The 26,911-nt window shown below is 33.2% G+C and overlaps 1 protein-coding gene and 1 long non-coding RNA gene across 2 annotated transcripts; both read left to right on the forward strand.

Annotated features, from left to right (window-relative positions):
• The first annotated feature begins 268 nt into the window (after positions 1 to 268).
• LOC123553812 (uncharacterized) lies at positions 269 to 24,782 on the forward strand. The gene is made up of 2 exons (XM_045343474.2): positions 269 to 585; positions 22,482 to 24,782. Exons 1-2 carry the CDS (start codon positions 470 to 472, stop codon positions 22,789 to 22,791), a joined length of 426 nt encoding a protein of 141 aa, XP_045199409.1. The 5' UTR covers positions 269 to 469; the 3' UTR covers positions 22,792 to 24,782.
• Positions 6,146 to 14,946, forward strand: LOC128558686 (uncharacterized). The gene is made up of 4 exons (XR_008371817.1): positions 6,146 to 10,023; positions 11,107 to 11,242; positions 11,849 to 12,017; positions 12,430 to 14,946. It is a non-coding gene; the product is annotated as an uncharacterized LOC128558686 (long non-coding RNA).
• Positions 24,783 to 26,911: the final 2,129 nt, after the last annotated feature.

Consider the following 26,911-nt stretch of genomic DNA (forward strand, 5'->3'; position numbering starts at 1 on the left):
GTCATGTGAGGAAGCCATCTAGACATTTTAAGAGTATTTTGTAATAGTGGTCCAATAAATACCACACTACTCTGTGCCTCATCTATACATTTGGGAGAAGTTTTTCCTTATACTCATATGTGTATTTTACGTATATAAAGAATAAATAAAGGTAACATAAATAAATAAAGGTGTTTATTTGTCTATGTTACCACTCGTGAAGCTCGTGTTGTTAAAGAATTAAGTCAAAACATGTCCTTACAAATATATAAACTGAACCGAATATCAAATTACAAAAGGCTGCAGACGAAAACATACAAAGAACAATAGATCGAGTTTGTGTATTATACTCTTTCGCAAATATAGAATAGTATAATCAATAACTTGCCGTTGGTAATTCATAACATGATAGGATAACATATTTTAGTGATTTGCTAATTGTTTGCTTGCAAGTTGAATTTGTGGAAAATAAGTATTTTAAATCAAAGCCATGGCAAAAACTTCTTTGGACCCTTCTCAAATATTTTACTCGGAAGCTACACTAAGAAATACTTCATGGGATGGAAAATTGATTGGAGAAGAGCTCGATGACTACATGAACAACAGGTATTTTGATTTAATGTTACGATATTTTTATTAGTTTCTCTTTTGGAGTATCAGATCATTTACAATTAGAGAATAGATAAATGACTAATTTTTATTTAAATGGTTTATGTCTATTGATTAAACCGAATAAAAAATGACGTAAGAAGTTGTATTTCTTTTCACAAAATACAATATACATATTCTATGAACGGGATCAACGATATATTCGAAATAAGGTGTAATGCATTAATGCATTAAATTAAACAATTTTTGTTTATTAGTAATTTTAGTAATAATGAATTCTGAACAGCTACTTTAATTTATTATTATACCCTAATATTTCGAAATTTATATAAGAAAACTCACAAAGGCCGCAATCGACACATCTTATAGTTGTTTTCTTGTACTAGTGTTTATTCAAGATTCTTTAGTTTTAATTTGTTCATTGGATGGAATTTACGCAATTCCTGACGGGTTTTGCTCCGTGGCCCTTGGACATTCTTTCTAGTTAGAGAAATTCAAAATGCCCTTCGCGATATTTTCATATTTTATCAAAGTTGACTCCTTAAAAATTGATAAAGTTGTTGTCATTTGCACTGTTTTTTTTCTGTACAATGATAACCATCAGAAACAAAATTATTTGGAAAAAAAACAGTTAAAACGTCGCAATCAGCTACAACAACAACAACAGCAACAAATTCAGGCATAACTGGGAACATAAAGTTAACAAACAAGCGCAGTTTGAATATCTTAGTAATCGTGAAACTAAAATTAAATATGAATGTATATAGATGCTTCCAACCTGTTATAACATCCGTAACAGAAATATGTCTACATTACCAAGTTAAAGTTAAAAGTATAGTAATCTATGTACATTTCTCTGAACGTAAAATGATATAGATGGATACCCTTTTTAGCTGTACTAGTATATAGATTCAGATTCAGAATTCATTGTACAAAAGGCCTCCGGCCCACATACAAATTTACAACACAGTTACATAACATCAACCAATAGTTGTTTACCCGCTATAGTATACATTCATAATATAAAATGATAATACAAAATGGTTACACACACAAAGTATTAATATTGGATCATAATAATATATCGTGGAGATGTTTTCTGGTAAATCGTTACGTGAATTGCAGGATTACTTGAAAGTGAGAGGAGTTTGTTTTAATAAAACTAAAAAAGCAGAATAAATCGAATTATGTGAAATCGCGACCAGCATAAATATTGAAATTGATCCAGATGGACTCGTTGAAGACAGACCGAAATATTGTCGGACAAGCTAAGGATGGATAATGGCGAATTTCTAACGACGCCTCAGTTAATGGATGGATCTGATGCAATTTCTATCTTTGATATTTACAATTTCCTTGTCTCATTTAATGACTTTGATCATGCAAAACTTTGGAACTATCATAAATTAGAAGGATATACAATGTTTCAAGATAGTGAAATGAGTGGATTACATGAATGATTATATTGGGCTGAAGAGCAAGGTTAAGTCACGGACATGTGACAAGGACACATTGTCAAAGTTAGGCTACTACAACACATGGTTGATCTTGAAAAAGAATGATGGTGGTTCTGTGCATTCAGCCTACTGCTCTTGTAAAGGAGGGTAAGTGTTGCATGATTTTCATTAATTATTTGTTAAAAATTATGATTAAATCGGGTAGGTTTAATCAAAAATAGAAATATTTGCATACAGTATTAGTAATATTTAATACCGACAGTAACAGTAGTTGGGCCTCAGCATTGTAAAGAGAAACCTGATTCGCACCCACAGTGTTGGGTGGTTATTTAACACCGCCCCTGGTTCAAAGCCATACCAGTCAATACTACATGAAGTGGTCAATACTGGTAACTTACGGTAATAAAATCTTTAATTAATTACAATAGTTATACTATTGAACTAGCTTTTATAGCGATGTGGTAGAGTGTCCGCCTTAGGTGTAAGAGGTCCCGGGTTCGATTCTCGGTCAGGCCTGAAACATTTTCAGCCTGTTACATATAACCCACTTTTATTACATTTAATAAGCATAAAATGATACAGAATGATAGACTTAATGTTCAGTGAAAATATATTGCGACTCAAGAGGGACTCTAACCCATTGCCTACTCCAATGTTGACTCAGCCGAGCTACAAAGCTCCTTGGCTAAGCCACGTTATGAATTAGCCTGTCAATTTATCACTACATGATGGATGGTCCAGTAATTTTTATAATTCTGTAATAATACTAATATATCAATATTTGATGTCAAACTGCGTAAATATATTTTTTGTTCCTCTTAGTGTGTATTTTTTTATTAAAACTGTACATTTTTATTTACTTTAGCATGGATGGATGTTGTCGGCATGTTATAGCGACATTATTTGAAGTTCTTGATTTCCTTCAAGACTTTGGCAAAGGAAGTTGTACGTCCGAGCCTTGCAAATGGGTGTACCGTCCAAGCCAGTCAGACAGACTGTCCCTGCAAACCCTTCCAGTATCAGAACTGAATACCTCAGTTTTGCAAACAAGGTAACTTTTTGTCCTCTTTGACAATTTCAAAATATTTTAAGTTTTATCAACTCTTAAAGGGGAGTTGTGGTGAAGGGGATCAGGTGTTGACCAATCAACCCGGCGGTTGCGAGTTCCGAACCCACTGGTGTCACAACGGTTTCTATACATAAAACAGCAAGCGACTCGATAATCACCATTGAGCTTAAATAATTTAGTTTGGACTAAGAAAGCTAAATTATCCCATTGTTTTAATATTATTGAAATTGTTTAGCATTTTACAGTAAGATTGGTTTATACACCTCCTGGTTTTATAGAATTATGCCTTGTCTGCCATGGTCTCTTGGTCATGCCTACATAAAATGTAAAATCTGGTTTAAACGGCATCATACTTTAGACAGCATGATCAAGCCATCCATCCCCAAGGGTGCAAGATAAGGCAGGTTTTACAACATTTGTAAAGAAGTATAATAATCTATGTAGAATACTTAATAAGTTGGATTCCATTTCCAGGGGTTTTAAATAAATGCAACCAGCATCTTCTCTCATCACTTATGCAGCATTTAATGCTGACAATGTAATAAACATGTATTCTTTACTTTTCAGTCCAACTTCAGCAAGACCCTGCAATTTTAAATCCTTACCAGATTCCATCCAGAAAGCAAATCCGGATTTGTTTCTGTCAAGAATAGAAGTATTGTATGCAAAGGCATGTATTCTGGATATGAAATTTAAGAGAAGGGAGCCACTACAGCATCTACCCTAGAAATAATGACCCCAATGGAAAAAACTGTTTTCATTTCTTGATTCACACAAATGTATTGTTGAAAACTGTAAGTGTAGAAACATACTTATTAACTATAATTTATGATATTCCAAGGAAGAACAAAAGCACATTGAACTTTCCACAAGAGGACAGGCTAACAACAACAACTGGCACACAATGAGAAAAGGACTTTTAACTGCTTCAAATTTTAAATTAATTTGTTCATCAACCAACGAAACAAGAACTGGTGAAAAATTGTTGAATAACCGGTTTTTTAGATTCTAGTCTTCCATTGGCGATTCAGTTTGGTAGGCGATATGAGAATAAGGCCAGAAATATGTGTTTGAAATCACATAGGTTTAAACACAGGCAGTGTCAGTTATCTATTCCTGGTCTTGTTTTGTTTAACGAGGATGCCTATGCAGTTTTGGGATGTTCACCAGATGGAGTTGTAGACTGCAAAATTTGTGGGGTATTTTTAATTGAAGTGAAATGTTCATATAAATATAAAAGCTTTCACCCTAGGACTGCCTTGAAAATGGCTTCAATTTGCCAAGAAGATGAAAATGGTCAATTACATATTAAAGATACACATATATACTTCTACCAAATACAGGGTCAGATGGCTGTTACTGAAATCAGCAAATGTATTATGATTTTTTACACACACACAACAGAATTTGTACCATTGATGTAGAATTTGACAAATACTTTTGGAAACAGTGCAAAGATAAACTGTTGTCATTTTACAGTAACATTTACTTTCCACTCCTTGTGAAATAACAAAGTAAGATAGTGAATGAATAAATTCATACATCATTTTTTTGCAAGGCTGAGCCTTAAAGACAGCTTCATCTTTCTTTTAAAGGTCAGTTATTCTGCGAAATTTAATGCTTGTAAACAGTGACTCACTTTACAGTTTCATAATTAACTTGGGGTTTTTAACCCTTACCTTGCTAAATTTCTATAATGAACTTGTCCATCTGTCAATTTTGACAATACCATTAACTGTTTAAAGGGGTGTTTATCAAAAAGATACTGACTGTATAGCGAACAGTGTAGACTATGATCAGACTGCACGGATGTGCAGGCTGATCATAATCTACACTGGTCGCAAAGGCTAGAATCAATCGTGACCAGCATGATAAGGGTTAATTTACATTGTCATCATAATCAAACTACATTTTCCTTTTTTGTTGTTCTTCAATTTCATAATAATAATATTTAATAATAAATAACAAAGGCAAGAAAAACTGTCATGGAAGTCAAGGATTTTTTTGTCTGGAATTTTTTATGTCAGAGCACTGAATATTGAAAACAGTGTACCAAAAGAAGAAAAATGCATACTTATAAAAACACAATGCTAAGAAACTTTATTTTGACATAACATGTATCAGTTACAAACGTTTTAATAAAAATGATAATATAATTATGCTTCTATATTCAATAATTATATTCAAGTTTATTTCTGCATGACTGCTGTGTTATCAAAAACCAAACTGTTGTCATTTCATAAAGTACAAACTGTGTTCACTTTCAGACATTATGTTTATAACTTGAAGGCAATAGATGAACTTACTTATAATATTAATTTTATAATTACTACTTTTTTGGAAAAAAGGGCATTTAGAAAACACTAGATTCATCATGTACCTGTAACTTCATGTATTAAATGGCAATAATTACAATGTGCAAAATCTATGAACAAAACTTATTAGACCTAGAGTTGGAAGGTGAAAACCCTTCCCCATGTACCTGTAACTTCATGTATTAAATGGCAATAATTACAATGTGCAAAATCTATGAACAAAACTTATTAGACCTAGAGTTGGAAGGTGAAACCCTTCCCCCCCACCCCACCTAGGGATTTTTGTAGACCCCATTATTTTTGAAGCCCCTTGTATGTATATCATATTTCTGAATTCTGCCGTCTGGCAAGCGGGTTCTCTATGAGTTACAGCCTGTTATTTACGTTACCTTAACAATTATTTAATAAATGATAAAACTGGAATGTGGTGATTTATATGGTAGAAACAACCAAAATCATCAGCAAGTGGGTTTACTAATATGCAGAATATGATGTTGTCAATGTTACGGCTTAGTTTTTTTCTCTAAATCGATCAGTTCATTTTGTAATTTACGTTACCATTCTGCTTTATAAAAATACTCATATCAATAATTCAATAGGTTTAATTGTCAGAAAATATCAGATATGTCTAAATTATAGTATTTTCAGATACACATTACATTAGTATTTAAAAATGTATCGTTCAACAGTTTTCAAAACAAAACAAGTATGTTACCATTTTTATTTACGTTACTAAAATTCGCGATATATTATTTTCATTTCTCAGTCGATAGATTGTTTATGTAATCCTTATAATGATGTTCAAACTTAGATAATGCGAGTATCTTAACAAGTTCGAACTAGTTTGATATAAAAATGCATATAGCCCAGCACTGACATTGTTACCTACGTTACGAAACGTTACTGAATATGTATTTTAGTAATTGAAAAATACACGCTTGCAACCGCTTATCTGTTTAACCAAATAAATTCACAGAAATCAAATATGAGAAACAATTAAGTTGCGGGGTTCTGTCACCTAAGTCATCATAATCACTGTCTGTTTCGTATATGGTGTCAATTATATTGGTCATCACTACTTCTTTCATAGTCATCATCAGAGTCACATGTTGCTGATGTGTCACAAATAATTTCAGCTAGTTCTTGAAGTACTATATTATCGGAACACCAGTCATATTCCAACAAATTTTCTGATCCAGATTTCTATCCACTTTCATCTACTTTTGGTAGAATTGATAGTTCGCACGGGTTATGTGCATTCTAAGTGACAATTGGCACAGTGGAAATAGACTCATGTCCATACCATTATATGTACGCGGGACATTACCAACACGTACTTGATACTTTGCGAGAAACATGTCATATATAAGTTTGTTGATGTTATTGTATTCTTCAGTCCATAGATTGCACAGACAATAGTTTCGATGCTGTTAAAGAGATCAGTGTATGAACTACTTCTGCTAATGTTGCAACTTACACCTGGTTTTTCTCTACTAATTTGAGTGGTGTTACTTTCCCTGTGCGAACAAAAGCACGGTTATGTCAATCAGTCAGATGGTGTATTGCAGGCAACATTGAGCAGATTCTTTCTCCTTTGCTTATAAAGATGTTGTGAGCATTTAAATAGCGTTTCTTATTGCCTGGTCCAGTGTAAAATATAACAGTACTTTGTGTTTTTGATTTGTTTGTTTGTTTTTGGGTTTAACGCCGTTTTTCAACAGTATTTCAGTCATGTAACGGCGGGCAGTTAACCTAACCAGTATTCCTGGATTCTGTACCAGTACAAACCTGTTCTCCGCAAGTAACTGCCAACTTCCCCACATGAATCAGAGGCGGAGGACTAATGATTTCAGACACAATGTCGTTTATCAAATAGTCACGGAGAACATACGCCCCGCCCGAGGATCGAACTAGCGACCCCGAGATCCGTAGACCAACGCTCTTACCTACTGAGCTAAGCGGGCTCTAACTTTGATTGAGCTTGAATTTTGTTCCCATCTTCACTTGTGAGTAAATAACACTTTTTACCATTGACAAAATACAGTTGTCTTCCCTTCATCTTTGGTGCATAGGAATCATAGTTTCATTGTTCGAAAACTAGATTGATCACTGTGTTTCGTTTTCACTATATGACATGAATGCTTTTCAGTCACGAGGACTGTAAGTGTCAGTTACAAAATCGACTCAAGCTGTCTTAGGTAGTTGACTGAACAGAGCTTCGGCTACGTCTTGGAATGTTGCAGGGATGGTTACTAAGCTGTGCAGCAGGGCGTCACTGTCAATCAACAAAACAATGTCATCTCTTTGGACGGCTGCAGCCTCTACATAGTGAAGTAGTTTTGACTTGTCTGTTTTCATTGGCAGTAGCTATAACGGCCAGGTGACAGGTCCTAGAGGAAAAGAAGGTGTCAGTTCTAGATCTATGTTGTGCCGAACAGCCAAAAGTACCAACTGTTCATATACGTTACGTTCTGCTCTTATCTGTAATATTTTGTTTTGAGAATTGGTTACTTTCCTTTTAACTTCAGCTGTGGAAAATGTTATAAGTATTCTTCTGTTAATGGGGTCTTGGAAAGGAACTGATTTTTCAATCAATCTTATTTTGATAATCCATCCATTGTCTTTACACCTATTTCAGTTGCCTTAAGGTCATGAGCGACTTCTGCTTTCGCAGGAATACCAGACGACACAGTAAATTTCATCTTTGTTGTTTTTTTCAGCCTGGAATGGGTTTGTGAATGATTCTATGCCATCATAACCCTGTCAACTTCCTCTTCAATCATGCCTATCTGAGCAGGTCATACTTCTTTGTGGTTGGACATGTCTTCTCTATGTATGTCTGCATTCTGAAGTGTTGCTTCAACATACTTTGCTCTGTAATGACAAGTCATGCGCCAGTGGAAATATGCAGCATAGTTTCTACTGAAACCAAGTATGCCAACCTCAGACTTTTCATGTCTGTTAATTGTCTGCTTTGTAGTAATATCTACAGAATTTCTCAATGCCGGTACAGAAGACCTAGATACACTAAAATCATTACTTCGGAGTAGCTCTTCTGCACCTGGATCAATATTTATCAATGTCAACAGGTAAATGAGGCGGTAGCGAGAAAAACTTATTGTGGTCAAATGCGAAGAACAAAGAGCACAGTTTGTACAGAGATGCTATATGTAAATCAAGAGAATTCATTGATGAGCAAAAATATCATGTTAATTAGGCCTATATGCATTGACCAAAATTGAGCAGTTTGGCCACTTTCACCCTTTCTGATTTCTGATTTGAACTGCTCATGTCTGTTGAAATACTCTTCAAAGTCAGGAGAGTTATTATTTCAAACACCTTTTCTTTGCATGGACTTTCAGTCCGTTTCTGTAATATTAGTGTCTTCTGAAATGCTTTCTTTACGGGGTTCTGTCTTTTCCGACTTGCATAGAAGCAAACACTCAAGAGCTTCCATTAAAGTCCTGTGTTCATTTAGGGTATGGTTATAGCGTTTACCTGGTAATACTTTATCAAGTGAACCGCTAAAATAAATTCCTGATTCTACATTACAAGTTCTGCAAGACCATTGCCCTTCAATAATTTTCCTACAGGCCCAAATATAAAGCAGATTGTGTGAAATCCATCCAAATCCATCTCTACACTGCAGAACCAAAGAATATGCATTCTTAGCAACAGCCGAGTCACATGCCACTATAGTATATTTCTGACCAACTTCATTACTTGCATCTACTGACGTTTTTAACATATGCTGGACTGTAGCATTATCATTGATTGAATAATTCGAAGGTGCCATATATATGAAGCAAGTTTGAGCACTCACTCTCTGCAAATCAGCTCACAAATATGTAATTTTTTTATTTTTTTTATTTGTCTATTTATTTTTTTCATTTTATTTCATTTCATTTTATTTCATTTTCAACTCAATGAAATCAGTTTCATTTCACATGAAAAATGATTTTTTGTCAATCTTGATGGTAAATACAGTTTGAAGAAAATTATATATAATTTATCTAATTAGTAATTTTCGTTACCTAGATTTATAATTTGTGATATATTGATGTTTTAAAATATATAATAAATATTTATGAAATTTGTACATGTTACATATCTGTTTAAACAAAATATTTTACCACATCCCAAATAGTTTTCGACTTTTTAAAAAAAAATTATTATTATAAATTTGAAACTCATATTGTCAACATTATATGTGACGTCGTCTTTGAAAACCGGTCCAGATGCGGCATGACGTAATATCGAGAAACGACGTCTAAAGTTGCGCCAAGTTTACGCGCGCAGCTTTCTTACACATGTTTTAATTAGCAAAAGTTTGACCGTTAAAGTACGACTGCTTGTTACATGACTGATAACAGCCTACTAGAGAAAGAATATTTAGACATCAGACCTGTAAAAAAAAATAGTGGTATTACGCCTGAGACAAAATATTTCATTCAAAATCAGTTGTTTCCCCTTCGCTACTGTATGTTTCCGGTTTCGGATTTTATCAGGGAAGCATGTGAAATTTACTTTTGTTTAACTACCTTTTGTTCAACGATGAAGGGATCTGAGACTTGTAATACTGTTTACTGATTTGGTAAGTACCGTTTATAATCAGTTGTTAATGTAGATTCTCTAATATATTTGAAACTTTCACTGAAATAAGTCTGACTTTTACCCGGAAGTGAATCCAAAACATACCGAGGGAAAATGAAATTTATCTTGTGGCCACTAAACACAGATGATTTCATTATGCATGTGTATTTAATATAAAATGGCCAGTTGGGTTACAAAGATTATTGAAGGCAGGCAGCTTCTTACTCAAAGTGACCAGGATTCATCAAATTATTTCATTGTCCATAGTAAGCATTAGTATGGAAAAATACAAAATACTTGTAGCTATGAAAATTAATAAATTTGATGCAGACTTATAGATGCCTGCCTGTGTCACATCATTTCCCGAAAAGTCCCCTCTCACAGTAGTAGCCAAGGTATTTTAAAAGGAAATATGTAGATGTCCGGTAACCGGACGCCTACCCTGCATTCTAGCTGTCCGGCAGCAAGACGACTAGCCTCTCCGCGAATGTTTTCCTAGCTGTTCGGCGATCATTTTATATTTGAATACTGTAATAAATAAATTTATTGTATCATATTTTTTTGGCATACTAAGGTTTGAATATTCACCTGTAAGGCTTATTCAGACAATATTTTAAAATTGATTACCGGACGCCTAGAAAACCCCTTTAGGATAGGGTAGGCTAGGCGTCCTGTTACCGGTTGGCTAAAACACTGGCTAGGTTTCTGGTTACCGGATGTCTAGACGCTTCCATTTATAAAATGGTAACTGTCTTTGCTGTGGGTCTCATAAGTCATGTTATTTCTGTCTGCTGACTACTCTCTTTCCATTATTGTTGATTCAGAATGTTTTGTAACAGGATGATTGTATATGGATAGTGGGAATTTATGCTATATAATGAAAATCTTATTTTCTTTTTAAATTTTCGAGCCTTGCTGTGTGTAAAACAATTTATGATCCTTTAAAAAATAGATTCATAGTATAATAACTTTTAAAGTATTTTGTGGTAAGTTAACGAAATCTTTCACAGTCACATTATAAATTAAGTATTCAGTTTTTGATTTTTAGTGATGTTTACAGTACATGTAATGTATCTTCTTTCAGATAATATTCGTTGTTCCTTTGATGGTTCATTCCACTACAGCTGGTTCATATACCCTACAACAGCCAGGAAATTGGTCTGTTTACTTTAAGATCTGAAGAAAATGTAATATATTTTGGATGTGCTTTGAGGAATCAGGTAAGTAACATGCAGCTAATGGCTCCTATTATAATTTTAATGCAATATATTATTTAATTATACCTCTGTCTAGGTTTTGTTGGAGCCTATACAAAATAAGTCTACTTCTACACTAATGAATTGTACAATGTATGTACATGTACTATGACTATTGAATGGCTTAAACTGACAAAACCGGCATTATTGAAATTTAATTTCAGCAATCCGGTTTTGAGGAGGATCAGTTTGTTTAAAGTCTTCATTACATTGGCTATTAGCCTGAGAAAAGTCTGTGGCACTCAATAAGTACATGGATAATTTGAATGCTTAACACTACATGTATATGTGTATAAGTTGATATCTCATTAAGTTGTAGAAGAGTTCTAAATAATAGGAATTTTAATTAATTATTTGAAGTAAATCAATTAATTGTAATTTAGTTTAATTGTAATGTGATTATTTTCAAATTTAATTAACCCATTCTTGACTTAGAAATTGTGATGTGATTGAATTTTTTTACCAGTTTTATTGCACCAAGAATATGGATTAGAATGAAGACTATAAAGGTTCCTGAGATACATGAAGATAACAGATATTTTTACCAAAGACTTTTAAATCTTTTTTCAGGAAGGCAAGTGTTTCTTCTTGTTTATGAAAGCAACTCAATTGGTTAAGGGGCAGACAACTTGTGAGCATGGTACATTACTATCTGTATTGGTATTCCATTTTGACAATGCTGCTAGCTAGAATAGAAATAACATCTTGCTGTGGTATGGTCTGTGGAGAGCTTTACTAGGTAACAACCATTTTTGATAGCTGTTAAAACAGTGTATACTTTTAATCTGTGCAGTCTGATCATGATCTGCAGTGTTTGATATTTAGTCAGTATATTTTCTATGAGAACCCCCTATAAGCTATAAATGGTACTGTCTCTATTTAAGATGGAGTAGTCCATTTTGCAAATTTAGCAGGTTAAGGGTTAACACAATAAATGCAAATAATGTGTTTTAGAACATCCTATATGCAGTATTCAAGCTCTACAAAGTACATTTTATATACTGACAGCACGCTGTTGTCAGTCTGTCAGTATTTTAGAGCATTGGTTGTAAGAATCATCTATTATCAAATAGTGATAACTCTGCTTTTATTAAATAAAGTGACTCCCAGGTAAAGTATTTAAAATAAAATGTTTTACTTGTTTGTTACAGGAAATCACAGATCGATTGAATATTCAACAATGATCACAGACCATGCAAAGTTTGAATCTGACTTGCACTTTTGAATTTAGAAGAATCTGTGGAGGAGGGTGAATGCTGAGACCTTTAATAATACATGATATTGCTGACACAGTGTGTCAGTCATCAAAGAAAGGTCATAACATTGCAGAGTTGGTCAACAATGATTTAAATCCTGTCATATTCTACCAGTGGAGAAATATTTTATCACAATATAATATCTTATCACAATATTTTAAACTTTTGAAGAAGATAACCAAGTATTACCACTTTATCATGTCTGCAGAAACACCTGGATTGTTAGTGTTAAAAGTGACAATCGAAGTTGAGACAGTTAACTTACTAAAATCTACTCCCTCTTGCCAAACGAGTATTATTGACATGGAATGACACAAGCCTGACAATGGTACCTGTATGAACTCATAAGAGAATAGTATTTGTCTTAAATGTCAAATGATTCTGTTTGTCCCAGACCACTTGAACTGAAAACTGAAATTGTGATTGACAAGGATTTTTCTGAGAACTGAAAAAAGGAAGAGAATGTAAAAGATAGAAATTGTTGTTGAATTCAAACGTTTTAATACACAACACTTTAGCCTGTTTTGCTGTTCATATAGATGTGTTTAGCTGTTAAGGTTAAACATCAAGTAAAGGTTGTAGTTTCAGTTACCTACATTAAAGTATTGGCTGGAAATAAATATTTACTTTTCCCCAGAGCTTGTTGCAGTGTTACCTTCATCAAAAGTTATGCTATTGTGTTAATTATTAAAGTATTTTTAGAAAAAGGAATTTAGTATGTATGTTGCCATGGTAACATAATTCAAATTATATTTCATTGAAATTAAGGATTTGTATTTCAATAAGGGATCTACAGTATATAATGTAATGGTAAAAGAATGTTCACTTTCTTCAGTATTGTCAGTTATAACTAGCCAGAGAAAAAAACAGATTATGAGGAAAGGGATGACTGAAATGTTTATTCTTACGATAACTACTTTTGTTACTGTTTTGTTTTGTTATTTTAAAGTTTTTATGTGAAATTTTCAGATTTCTTTCCTGAATACTTATACTTTCAAATATTCAACTTATTAGAAATACTTTTTTAGAATAAGCTCTTGTTTTTAAGAATTATTGTAGGAAAAGGGAATTTAAAACATATGTCGTCATGGTAACACAATTGTCTTAGAAAATATGGAAAATTTTTAATTAGATATACTTTCTAGTATTCTACTTTAAAATAAGCATAAACAATAAAAAAATCAATAGTAATATATGTTTCATTTATTTCAAAATAGTCATTTATTACCGGCAGGTAAAAGGCAAGTTATGAAGAAACAATGACAGAAATGTCTTATTCTTATAGTTATTACTCATGTTACAAACGCTGTCATAAAACAAAACATTTTAATTTTTTTAACATGGAATTTTGAGATAATATTTTTGAATACATACCACTTTATAATATTCAAGTTATCTGAAACACTTTTCCAAATTTAGCTCTTTTTTAAAATATTATTATAGAAAATAGAATCGAATGCATATGTTGCCATGGTAACATAATTTAATAATGTTTTTATAGAAAATGTGAAGGACTTTAGCCAGCTAGATGTTTGCACTTTAAGCGAATATCTAAATATTCTTTCTAAAAGAAGATTCATTTATTTAAAAATAGCCAGTGATTACCAATAAGTGAAAACACAAACTGAAGAAACAACGACTGAAATAGTTTATTCTTGTGGTTATTACCAGTGTTACGAAATCTGTCATAAAACCAAACATTTTATATCTTTTCACATAAAATTTTCTAATTTTACTTTCGAATACATATACTTCGAAATTTCAACTTATAAGAAACATTATTTCAAATGAAGCTTTTGTTTTTAAGTTCTATTGTAGAAAAAGGAATTTAATGCATATGTTGCCATGGTAACACAATTTGAATAATGTTTTCATAGAAAATATGAAAGATTTTAATTAGCTGTATTTTTCTGTTTTAAGTAAGCATCACAAGAATAAAATTTCATAATAATAAAAGGTTCTTTTTTTCCAAAATAGTCATTTATTACCAGCATCTAAAAGACAAGTACTGAAGAAACAATGACAAATCTAACTTATTCTTATGGTTATTACCCATGTTACAAAAACTTGTCATAAAACCAAACATTCTTAATATTTTCATGTGAAATTTTCAGAATATTTTTATAAATACATTATGCCTTCTAATATTTTACTTTTTAAAGTCCTTACTTTAAGTGAACAAGTTTTTTTAAAGTTTTATCATAGAAAAGGGAATTTAATATATTTGTTGCCATGGTAACACAATTTGAGAAATATTTTTATAGAAATTGTTGTAGATTTTAGTTGATTATCATTTTGTGTAATAAGAAGGGATCTTATATATATATCATGCAATTGTAACAGAAGATAAATTTATTTCAGAATTGTTAGCCATTACCAGTAGGTGAGAAATAAACTAGAAAGAAAGAATAACTGAAATGTTCTGTTTTTATTTTTAATATCTATGTTACAAAATCTGTCATAAAACTGACAATTTTGAAGATTTTCATCTGAAATTTTCAGGATTTATTTCTGAATGGGTATACTTTCTAAATATGCAAAAACCTGAAACTGTCAAATTTCCTCATCTGGACCCATTTTCTCAGTCATGGTCACATATTACTTTATCTTCTTTACTATACATTACCGCTTATTTTTTCTTAATAATAAGAAATATTTTACAACCAGTATAATTATATCAAGCTCTTATCTGTTATAACCACAACCTCCTTTTATAACACTTTTGACATAGACACTTCAAATAAAATATAAAACCACATATTAGTTATATTTTCTATTTTCATTACAATTTTTGGTAACGTACATTTGATAACATGCCTATAAGTGTCAATTTTTTCCTACAAAATATAAATCTGTATATTCTGTCCTTATATATTGATATATTGTGTTGCTAGTAAAATATTTATGTAGTGCGAGTCAGTATTTTCTAGAAATTATTAATGGTAACGTACAAAGTAGGCTGTAACGTAAAAAGGACCCGACTGCTAGGTGGCAGAATTTCTGAAATGACAGCTCATATTGTATGCTTTAAGAAAATCATAGCGTAGAAATATCCCTAGAGCGGGGTGTGTGTGTGTGGGGGGGGGGGGATGGGGGTTATTGTCAGCTCAAGGTTACTTTGTGTCAATTTTTGTTGAAAAGTATTTTCACAGTAGTTTTGAAATTAATAACGCTGGTGTTGAAGACTACCTCTGAAGAAAGACCACACTGAAAATAATGGTCAAGAGGGACAAGCCATAGTAGAAATACCTGCAAATTACTTGTGAATTTGAATACAATGTACATGAAAAAAATACTACTTTTAAGTCTTTTGCTGCTTTCAATAAGTGGTCTTTTCTATGCTAGCATGCATCTTAAGCTAACCAATGCTGTAAATTACACAGTACAGGAACAGTTCTTGTTATTTGTGGCAGCAAAAATCTGAGTTTAATTGGAATAATTCCAGTCAAAATTTTTAAATGTCTTCATTCGCCTAATTCCCCGCTCAACATGGGCACTTGCGACTGTTCTTGACTTGCTTACAGCTTTCTTAGATAGATTTTTCTATGTGGAAATGCTGGAATGTTAAATAAAATCTAAAAAGTAGATCCCTCGGAAGCACCGAGAACAAGGCAAACAGTGAAAGTTGCAGACTCGGTTTGATTGAATCTGTTCCTGAGCAGTAATGGAAAATGAAACACTGCCCACGCCCCTTTTAGGGAACAATAAGTGTCTGATGTTAAAACCTCTGTCAGCCATATTGTCGTCTCCTGTTTCTACTAAGTCAATGAACTGAGAAGCCTTAACACAAATCCAATATACAGATTTGAAACAAAAGTGACAGTTCCAGTTTGTGAAATTGCAATCAGCTGCTTGAATGTGTTTGCATGTTTATAATTATACCATGTCAGCTTCTGTGCCGCAGGCCTAATATTTGTTTGTTTGTTTAGGGTTTAGCGCCGTTTTTCAACAGTATTTCAGTCATGTAACGGCGGGCAGTTAACCTAACTAGTGTTCCTGGATTCTGTACCAGTAGAAACCTGTTCTCCGCAAGTAACTGCCAACTTCCCCACATGAATCAGAGGTGGAGGACGAATGATTTCAGACACAATGTCTTTTATCAAATCGTCACGGAGAACATACGCTTCGCCCGAGGATCGAACTCACGACCCCGCGATCCGTAAACGACGCTCTCCCTATTGAGCTAAGCGGGCGGGTTCAGGCCTAATAGACTTCTGCACAAAGTAGTCGGTGCAATCAATGACAGCTCTGATATTTGGATATTTAGAGAAGTCACTTGGCAAGTTTGACTTTACTAACCCTTTTGTTGGCCAGATAAGCAAGTTTTTTAAACACTTGTCTAATAAATTTACCCATGTAGAAAAAAATCTACAAACATGGCTTGCAGAAACAATAAACAGGTATGACAAGTACTGTGAGCCATATCCATCGCGAATTTTCACAAGACATAATATCAGTTCCTCAAAATGTTTTTCCTCTTTCTGCCTCCTTTCCTACCAGGAATGTGTTGCCTGTGACCATCCCACAATTTTGTATTCTGAGCAGCGGGCTGAATCCATTCAAATAGCCATTTTAAAAGCTCAACAGTTGGCACTCCAGTGTAATGAAAACACAGTTTATCACTACTCAGAATATTTTCAATGAATGGATTGTAAGCATCAGTTTGCACAGACTTATGAGAAGTATTATTACAATCCTGAGGTTCATTAAAGTGACTTTCACACTTTTCAAAGCTGTCTTTCTTACAGTTTTCACAATTATCAAAGAGACTGTCAAAATTTGGTAGACTTTTGCTTTTAACATCTGAAAAGACCATGGAGCTTTGTACATTTTCAGAAGTGTCAGTAGTCAGTAAACGACGTTTAGATTCACAGTTGATTCTCTCTGCTGGATGCTTTCTACTTGGTGCTGGTTTTTTTTAAAAGGGCTGGCTTTAATAGGATCTAGTAGACCAGGTACAAATTGCTGAAGATATAAAGTAAAAATATATCAAGGAGGTGCATAGGTAATTTAAAAGGCGAGGAGCATAAATATTAAAATCAGTATGCAAGTCTTGAAGACCAAGATAATATAGACACTCACAGTACTCATCTTTACATACAGCGGTGTATGAGCAATAGATTTAAACATGCCGGAATGGGTACATTGTGACAAAATATTAATATTGAAAATTTAAGCATTCTAAGAAGATTCAAGTAATGTAGGAGACAGACCAATATAAATGATTTCTAAGCTTGAGAGTATACCTTTAATCCAGAAAATTCAGGAATCTGTTAATACATATATATATATAAAAGACAGGAATAAGTTGCACCCCACCCACCCTTGATCTAATATGACAGCACTGCACGCCTATGGTAAATAGATGAGAAACATGCGCGGAATCAGAGGGAGGTCCGGGTCCCCCCGGAAAATCCTAAAAAAAAGGAAAGAAGAGAAGAAGGAAAGATAATGGTTTTCGAAAAGGCAACATTAGGGCTGCTGCTACATACGACCCCGACGTAATTCAAGTTATGTTAATTATTTCAAAGAAACAAAGAATTTTAGCTTTAAGAAAACTTAATTTTATTATTTTTCCCAAATTTAACAGGTGAACTCATAAAATGTGAAAAGAAGGGGTATATTGTATATAAAATTGCAATGGAAAAGGTGTTCTTAAATGCTCCTAAAATGCCACAGAATGCAGGAAATGAAGCGCTGAATTTCAAAATTTTCCGGGGGTGGATGGGGGAGGGGGAAAGGGGGGAGGAAGAGAGAGAGAGAGAGAGAGAGAGAGAGAGAGAGAGAGAGAGAGAGAGAGCATGGCCCCAGACTACCCTACCTGGTCCGCTAATTTTCTATTTCAGCCTGTTCAGCAACAACTCTGTACTTATAAACGGCTAACATCCACAAACGGCTAACATCCACAAAAATCACATCAAATTATTTAATTATTTAGTGTATAAAGACATGTATTTTTCATATTAAGGCCGACTAAGGGTTCGGTCGGACCCCCGCCACCCTCTGAGAACATTGGCTGGATCCGCGCATGAGAAATCTACCAAGGCAGAAACAAATAAATAAGAAATATATAATTTTGTATTTCTATTTACATGTCACTGCACCTTTGAACAAATATAATGCGTATGACGTTTAATCTTTCTGGGATTCAGCTGAGTGAATGGCCGTCCACATAACTTGACCCAGAGTCTGCATCTCTCAAAGTTAGTTTTTGGTTTTGGAAATGGCGAAAATGTCACTCCTGACATGTGAGGTGCATCTTTGTATCGGCTGTCACTTTTACATTGTCCCCATGTGCATGTTTTTGTTAGCATTTCTGAATTATTTTCAGCGCGTCACTGAAACGTATCAAAAACAGACATGTTATCGATCGATAGCTTGTACCTACATCACGTGACAGCTGATCGGAAAAACCCAGCATTACGACTTCCGCTTAAGAACTATTTTGTTACCAGATTTTCATAACCAAGTTCATCATACATTTTAATTATTAAATGAAAAAGGTAAAATCTCCCATAATTGCCTCATTGCAAGCGTTATTAGATGCATTTAGAAAACGTTTACAAGAATATATTTGGACAGACTCAACATTTGTTATTTCCAGACCCCTTAATTCACATCCATATAGTAAAATAAGACTTATTTTTATAGCAAAAAAAATAAAAAAATGTTTTATCACCGAAAAGATTTTTTAAAATGGAGCAGCCAAGCATCATCGGATATGTCAGGATTCCTAATTGAACTAGTAGTACATGATAGTTCTTTTACCTTTTGCCAAAATAACCGAGGATTCGACAATTTACTTTCAAGGGATTTGGCAATGTTTTCATATGCTACTTTTACGGTATTTACGCAAAGCGTTATTGGCATCACGCTTCAATTTTCGGCACTCTGCATCACATCATACATTTTTTGAAAAGACTGTTTACGGCCCTTTTTAGATTTTATTACAAAACTATCACTTAACTTATGCAAACAATTTGTAAAGGTTTCTAGAACGTCATCAACATTCGTATCAGGACTATTAAGCTTTTCATCCAGGACAATGAACCCATCATTTACAATAACATTACAAAGCATATCCTGGTACTGTGACCTCTGTTCAGCATTGATTACAATTTTATCTGTATCGAATGTTTCATCAGTTTTATCTCGTTTCTCAACAGATTTACTCAATAATTTAGTGGCATGTGATCGCATATCGCATTATCGGAATAAATTATTACTACATATAAAATAATCTATAGCACCATTTACACCACAATATGTGAATTCACCAACATCATGGTCTTCACCATACCTGCCGTTAACAATAGTTAGAGAATTTGTCTGCCAAAATGAAATTAGTTCTTTACCAAATGTATTCACGCGTATATCGCATGATGTTCTGTTTATACAGAAATCATTACTAAACAAATTTTGCATATATAGCACTGGATATTTCATATCGATAACACTGCGTAGTGAGATAATTATCACCGTTTCAGAACTGTCACCATACTTGTACCTTCACAGTGTTATCAGTTATGATTGTTTCCGAGTACCACATAGATGTAGATGTTTGATTGATTCTTAAAAGATTTTTGTCACTGTTAGAATTAATCTTGTTGTTCATCTTAAACAAATATTTCTATGAAACCAAACAAGAATAGCATTTTGAATTTTCTTATCTTCACTTCAATGTTTTGTTATCAAATAGGTTTTGTTCATGTCATGGGTTCTGTAATAGTATTCCGGCCGCACTATCAATTACGTTACCTCCTGTTATCGAAATTCATTTTGTGTAACGAAAGCTGTTATATATATACGATATACAAATGTTCATAGTATTATCGGTGACGTGTTGGCAATTATAAAAAAACCTAAAAGCAGATTGCATGAATATGTTATTTTCAATTTTACACACATCATTTCTGACCTAACACACCGTTACATTTGACACATGCCACTTCGAAAGGCTTAAAATGTTCAAGCACTTACCGCTGAAGTAAATAATTTTGTGACCTTAATCAAAATTCGAAAGTTGTTGTAACAGAGTTGCTTTCATTTACATACCCATAACAAATCGTCTTATGCAACATTAGATATTTTGGAAAAGAGTCTTCAAACTTCATAGACTACTTTTATTTAGATATTTACATTAATTTAGAACAATATGTTTTTGTTACATATTACGCTTTTCTTTTAAATTCATCGTTTGGGATGTTGCTTTTCAAGTGAAATAATAGCAACGTTTCCTTCATTTACATTTGTATCATTTGAATACGATCACTTGATGTACAAACTTACTGGTATGTCACCGAAATAAGTGAATTGTTTGCACGTTGTGTTGTAGTTGGCTTTGACCTGCACTTACATCACATCATTTTTTATACTGGCGAACTTGTTCGCTAGACTATTTTTATCATAAACTAAAAGTCACAAAGATCAGTCAGGTGCTGAGACTGACAACACAAAATTATTTCATGAGCAATTCAAATAGTTCCGTCATGGTATATCAGTTTTAAAAATTGTCACATTTACCTTGTTCAGTAAAGTTTTACTTTTCAACCATTTTATAATCATGTTTTCTTTTAAAAGAAATACATTTAAAAACAGATGTTTTAAAGGCGTTGATAAATACATATTCAAACTTACTACACGTTTTTTAATTAGCCTGGTGTGACGTTTCTTTGCTTGTTCATTCATTTTTATATAAACTGTTACATTATACATGCACACAAATTTATTTTTAGACTTTGGGATAATCTATTTTAAGTCGAACTATTGCCTTAAGTTCTTACTCAAAATAAGCATTTACACTCTTACAATTAGAGTTTTGAAAATAACTTCATATCTATTTACGATTCTTAAATATATCACATTTTTCATGTTGTTAGAAACATCGAAACAAATTGTGAAGATACATTAAAACGATGTCATTTTATACCCCTAAATTGAAGTGATTGTCAATAAGCAAAAAACAGACATCAAAACTGTATTTCTACACAAACACGTTTTGTTTTGTTTATTAACGTGTGCAGAAGCCCGCGGGAATGCTTGTGACCGAGATAGAAGTATGAGGTCACAAACATATCCCAAGGGCTTCTGCAGACCTTAACACACAAAACAAACGTGTATTGTCGCTATTCGTGCATAAAAACATAACACGACGACTAATTGTATTGTTTTCATATATGATGACTTTTACGATTCCGGTACATCTTTTAATTACCATTCTGTTGTTCTTGGAAACGGTAACATGTTTTATATATCCATAGCCAAGGCCAAGAAATCTTTTTTTTATCTCTCCGTATTAGAAACATTTCATTATCAACAATTTTGCATATTACGTAAAAAATAGGTAAACAGGTGCACAATTTCAAGAATAATAACTTTACATTCGAGTTATTTTGAGTACGAACACACTTCGAGTACGGATGAGTACGAACGTAGTGACAAGCGTTCAACTTTTTATATAAATTCTTCGAGAAATTAGATTAAAACATACCGACTGATACTTACCAAAATCATTAATATGATTCTTAAAAACAAACAATCGCACAAGTTAAACATTCACGGTTATCTACAAAAACTGAATCGACGCTGACTTTTAAAAGGGGAGTAAACAAGGGAAGAAGTGAGTACGTACATTTTTGGGGGCAGTGCATTTGGCGTTGGTAACTGATACAGCAAAACATTCTATGGATTAGATTTCTTTTTTTATGCTACAAGACGCAGATATCAGATGTCAATCTGTGCAGAAATACATATACGTCCCTGGGAAAGCATTTCAAAAATAAAAATCATGTATTAACAGCACGTGAATTGTCTTGTTTGCACACGATTTTCTCCCGTTAATACATGGGCGGATCTAGTAAAAAAGTAGTTTTTTATGCAAGAACTTTTGTTAAAATGACACAAAATCTTATAATGCATGGTACATTAGTAAATTTTATTTGTTTTAGGCAAAATATAGGTGCAATACCACCACTTCCAGTCACACGACACAACAACAACTGGGTTACAAAAAACAACAGACGCCTTTGGATCTGTCAACACTTGCAAAGGCTTAGGAGGCTCAACATGATCAGAGTGAAAATAGAAAATTTCGTACCCAGCAACATGCAAAATACTATTACTATAATCGGAAACGTCGGTGGACGATGGGCCAGTCGTAAAGCAAATGATTCCTATCTTTCCGAGGTACTTACTGGCGTTGGCGTTGGCGTATTAGGTGTTCTCGGCTTCGCACTTCTGAGGTCATTGTTGAGATAACTGAATAAAAGGTGTTATCGCCATTGTTTATACATTTCCACGTGTATACTTGGGCTTATGTGAACAATTACAAATGAAACCCATTTTCCTGGTTGTATTTACTTTCTTTCACTATTGATCTTATAATCTTGGAGTCTCTGAGGATATGGGTTGGGTTCCGTCAACTATACGCCAGTGGAAGACGGTGAGTAACTACTGGGACCTGCTTTTCCACTACTAACTCTTCACGATTAAATAAGCGTATAACACTGGACTAATACTAAAGAATGAACTGTAAGAACTGGTTCTGCTTTGTTAGAAAACATTTAAATCATTACGGGTTAGTGCAGTACTCTGATTTTACTATAACAATATCTAAATATAATATTGCCAAGCATGTTGGAGAAGCTGTTTAAAGGTCATAATAGTAGTGGAATAATAGTATTAATGCTGTCCATTGAAACTCCGGTAGAGGTGGTAACAAACTTCGAACATACTGTACCTTTGAAAAAGAGTTTTGTGTTGAGAGGTATTGCACTATGATACTGTGTAAATGTGGAAGTGGAGTTGCTCTGCTCCAACTGAGACAGGAAGATATGAAGGTTTACCTATAGAAAGAAGGATCTGTCCGTTTTGTAATGTCAATACCGTTAATGTAATTGAAAATGACAGCCATGTTTTGCTTGATTGTACTATGTACAATGATATCGGAGATATCCTTTTTAGTAAGGCCATTGTTTCTGCGCCAAATTTTATGGACAAGAGTAATGCTGATAAAATGAAAATTCTTTTTACTTCCGATGTTCTGACTAGAGTATTAGCCAAAACCTGCTTTTTAATATTACAAAGAAAACAGTTTTATCTGTGTAAATAATATCTATCTATTATAAGTGATTTCCTTTTACTACTACTGAGAAACAATTGCTAATAGAATAAGCCTCAACATCATTTTAAAGCTGAGTATTCTAGTTACATTTTAAAAATTAAAGTTGTATCTGGTTAGACTGATTAGCAGTTGTTGCTCAATTTTATCCACATAGTAGTGTGATATATGCAAAGTTTATTACTGTGAAAGTAATCCATTTGTCAATTATTGTTATTATTATTATTTTCAACATAAAGTGTTTTGATGATGTGATATTGTTAGATCACAGACTTAATGTAGGGAGAATAAGAATGTTTGCAATGTTTGCCTTATTTGAATATGAATAGATGACAAGGGGATTTATTACTGGACATGACAAAACAATTTCTTTAATATAGACAACACTGGGTTGTCTGTGATTAACAATAGTTGGTATATCTTATCAAATTTACCATTATGGTAGTAGATTTTGTAGTCATTGTAAATTTAAGTTATAAGTCTATTAATTCTTCATACAAGTGCATACATATTCTTCATTGTACTTCGTATGCTTAATTATTGTTAATGGGATGTGACTGACTGAACTAAATACCTTAGTCACTTGTTCGTTGAATTATGAATTTGACTTCTACATTTAACATATCAGCATACTCTGAGGCAACTTTCCCTCACCAGATTCACACACATACACACACGCGCGCACACACAGACAAATGCAGACACACACAGAGACACAGACAACACACACGCACTAACACATGTACAGATGCCTATACTTTTTTAATTGATGTGGTTACACACATATACACACACCCACACCAACACAAACACTCACACACGCAAACACGCATGCACACACACACTTGTCAGTACTTTTTTTTAAAGTCATCTGGTTTAACATACACACAGACACCTGCACACAGACACGCATAACACATATGTACACACACATGCATCTGTACTTTTATAAGTAATCTGGTTGCTTTTTGTTGTATGTATTGTTATTTTTACCGTTTTATATGTGTCTTAAAATTCTAAAATTGAATGGTCATTTACACATGTTTTTAATGCTTTGATGTATAATTCAATTTGTATATATTTTGTAAATAGAAGAGACTGAAATACATAAAATAAAACATAATTTGCAAATTAATGAGTATCTGTTTTATACTCTCTAATAGATGAATTAGGTAAATTGATGATTGTGATTTGTGAAAAGTTGATAGCGAGGAACTATTTATTAAATTTGTTTTCTTTATTTGAATGGGAATTGTTTCGAAAGTAATTAAAAGCGATGTATTTGTGAAGAAAACAAATCGGTAACTAGGCGGATGGTCTGTGAGCTCACGAACGTTTATTGCAACGATTGAGGCCAAGAGAAGTTTATACTGTTTTGGAAACAATATTTCATATCATCCATGAAAACCTTAAGTGTCAAAGCCGTGCCTATCTATATTTTGTTCACCTATGTTTGTGATAGTGGAGGTAAAACTCACTTGTAAAATATTAGGGGGTATCATCTCTGACATATATACAGTAAAATAAACAACGATCAGTTACTAAAATGGCAAAACAAATACTTATTAACAATAAAAAATATTACAGATAGGTGATATTATTGAAAAATTTTACTCATTTTTTAACCTCCGACCTTTGATATTATGGTTGACCTTCAATGTTTTGAAATTATATGTGCATACCAAACATCGCCTAACATTTGTACATTACAATGAACTGATATCATTGATTAATATCGACAAGATATTATTTACAAAGAGAAAAGTTAAAGAGCTACTTTTCATTCTTTTATTTAAAAATGACATTTGACCCTTAATATCACATTTGATCTTGACTCATTTCAGACTATACTTTATTACTGACATTGTGGGACATACATGTATATACCTTAAAATAAATCACGAGCAATTACTAATAATGTTAAAAAATATCTGTTATTTTTCAAACAGGAAGCTATTCATGCGATTTCTTTCACACAAATTTGACCTTTGACCTTTGATATTAGCTTTACCCGTGGTAGTTTTGGGGTTACATCTGCACTTTGCCTAACATACAAACATTAAAACGAATTAACTACAACGACTAATAATATGAAGACATATCAAATAGATTAAAACTGTAAAGGTGACATTTTTCACATTTTTGCATGAAAATGTAATTTGATCTTCAGTTACCAGGGTTGACCTTGACCTTTTGCAATAAGATGCAAGAGACGTCGCATGGAGACAGAATACATTCCATATCCTGCTAATGATTTTCCGATATGAATTTTTATTAAATCAAAATGGATGCCGCATAGCTGGCGTAAATGAATCGGCTCTGACTTAAGAATAAAGGGCTTGGTACGGATAACATTGAAAAATGGCCTTTCATACGAATTACTAAAATAACATGGCAAAAAGTTTAATCCTTTTAAATGTTATAACTTAAACAAATATTATGAAATCTGTAAAATTGTTCATTGAACACGCCGATCTTCAACCCGACCATCGAAAATTTATGATATATTAGAGGGTATTCATTCTACTACACGACTATGTAAAAAAGGAAAAGTTTGTCTTTTGTGGATATCGTTTATTTCATGATTTATTTCATGATTTAGAAAAAAAAAAGTTTTTCTGACATTACACAGCTTTTCCCGCACAAGTAACGTCTACGTGCAAGATAAAGGACTTAACAAGAAACAGGATGAAAGCCGAAATTTCAAGATATTCTGACATCGTGAAATCTGATGATTTTCGGAAGGATGATCCGATTGAATAAAAAGTTGTTTGTGTTTCTGATCAAAACCAGTTCATAATCTGTATGAATGAGCTTTTGTGTTTTGTGATTCAGTCAAAATACAGTTCATTGTGCATGGTGTTAATCAACTATAAACAAAACATGATGACCAAACAAATGATCGCAGGATTCCAGTCTGTACTGTAAGTATATTTGTAAAATTTGCAAAATGTGTTGATTATAGCACGGAAGTAAAGGGTAGTTGGCAAGATAAAATCGTTACACAGCTTGTTGGTGACAGAATATGGGATATTCACTGTCTCGAAAATCCATAGATATGGATTTCCTTGACAGCGTATATCCCGTATCCTGTCACCAACACGCTGTGTAACTAATAGCATGTCGTTTTATGTCATATTGTGTTTAAAGTATTGAGAATCATTATTTTGTCTCATTTTTATATTGTTTTTAAATGATATTTTGCTAGACTAAGTATTGACTAAGGCGCAGTGGCGAAAAAGACCTAATTTTATTATC

The sequence above is a fragment of the Mercenaria mercenaria genome, chromosome 7 (assembly GCF_021730395.1).
Source record: "Mercenaria mercenaria strain notata chromosome 7, MADL_Memer_1, whole genome shotgun sequence".
In the NCBI taxonomy this organism is placed as follows: domain Eukaryota; kingdom Metazoa; phylum Mollusca; class Bivalvia; order Venerida; family Veneridae; genus Mercenaria; species Mercenaria mercenaria.

Coding starts and splice junctions, on each gene's coding strand:
- LOC123553812 (XM_045343474.2), top strand. CDS start 470: ATGGCAAAAACTTCTTTGGACCCTTCTCAAATATTTTACTCGGAAGCT. Junction 586..22,481: donor GATGACTACATGAACAACAG/GTATTTTGATTT, acceptor TATTTGTTTTAG/GCAAAATATAGGTGCAATAC.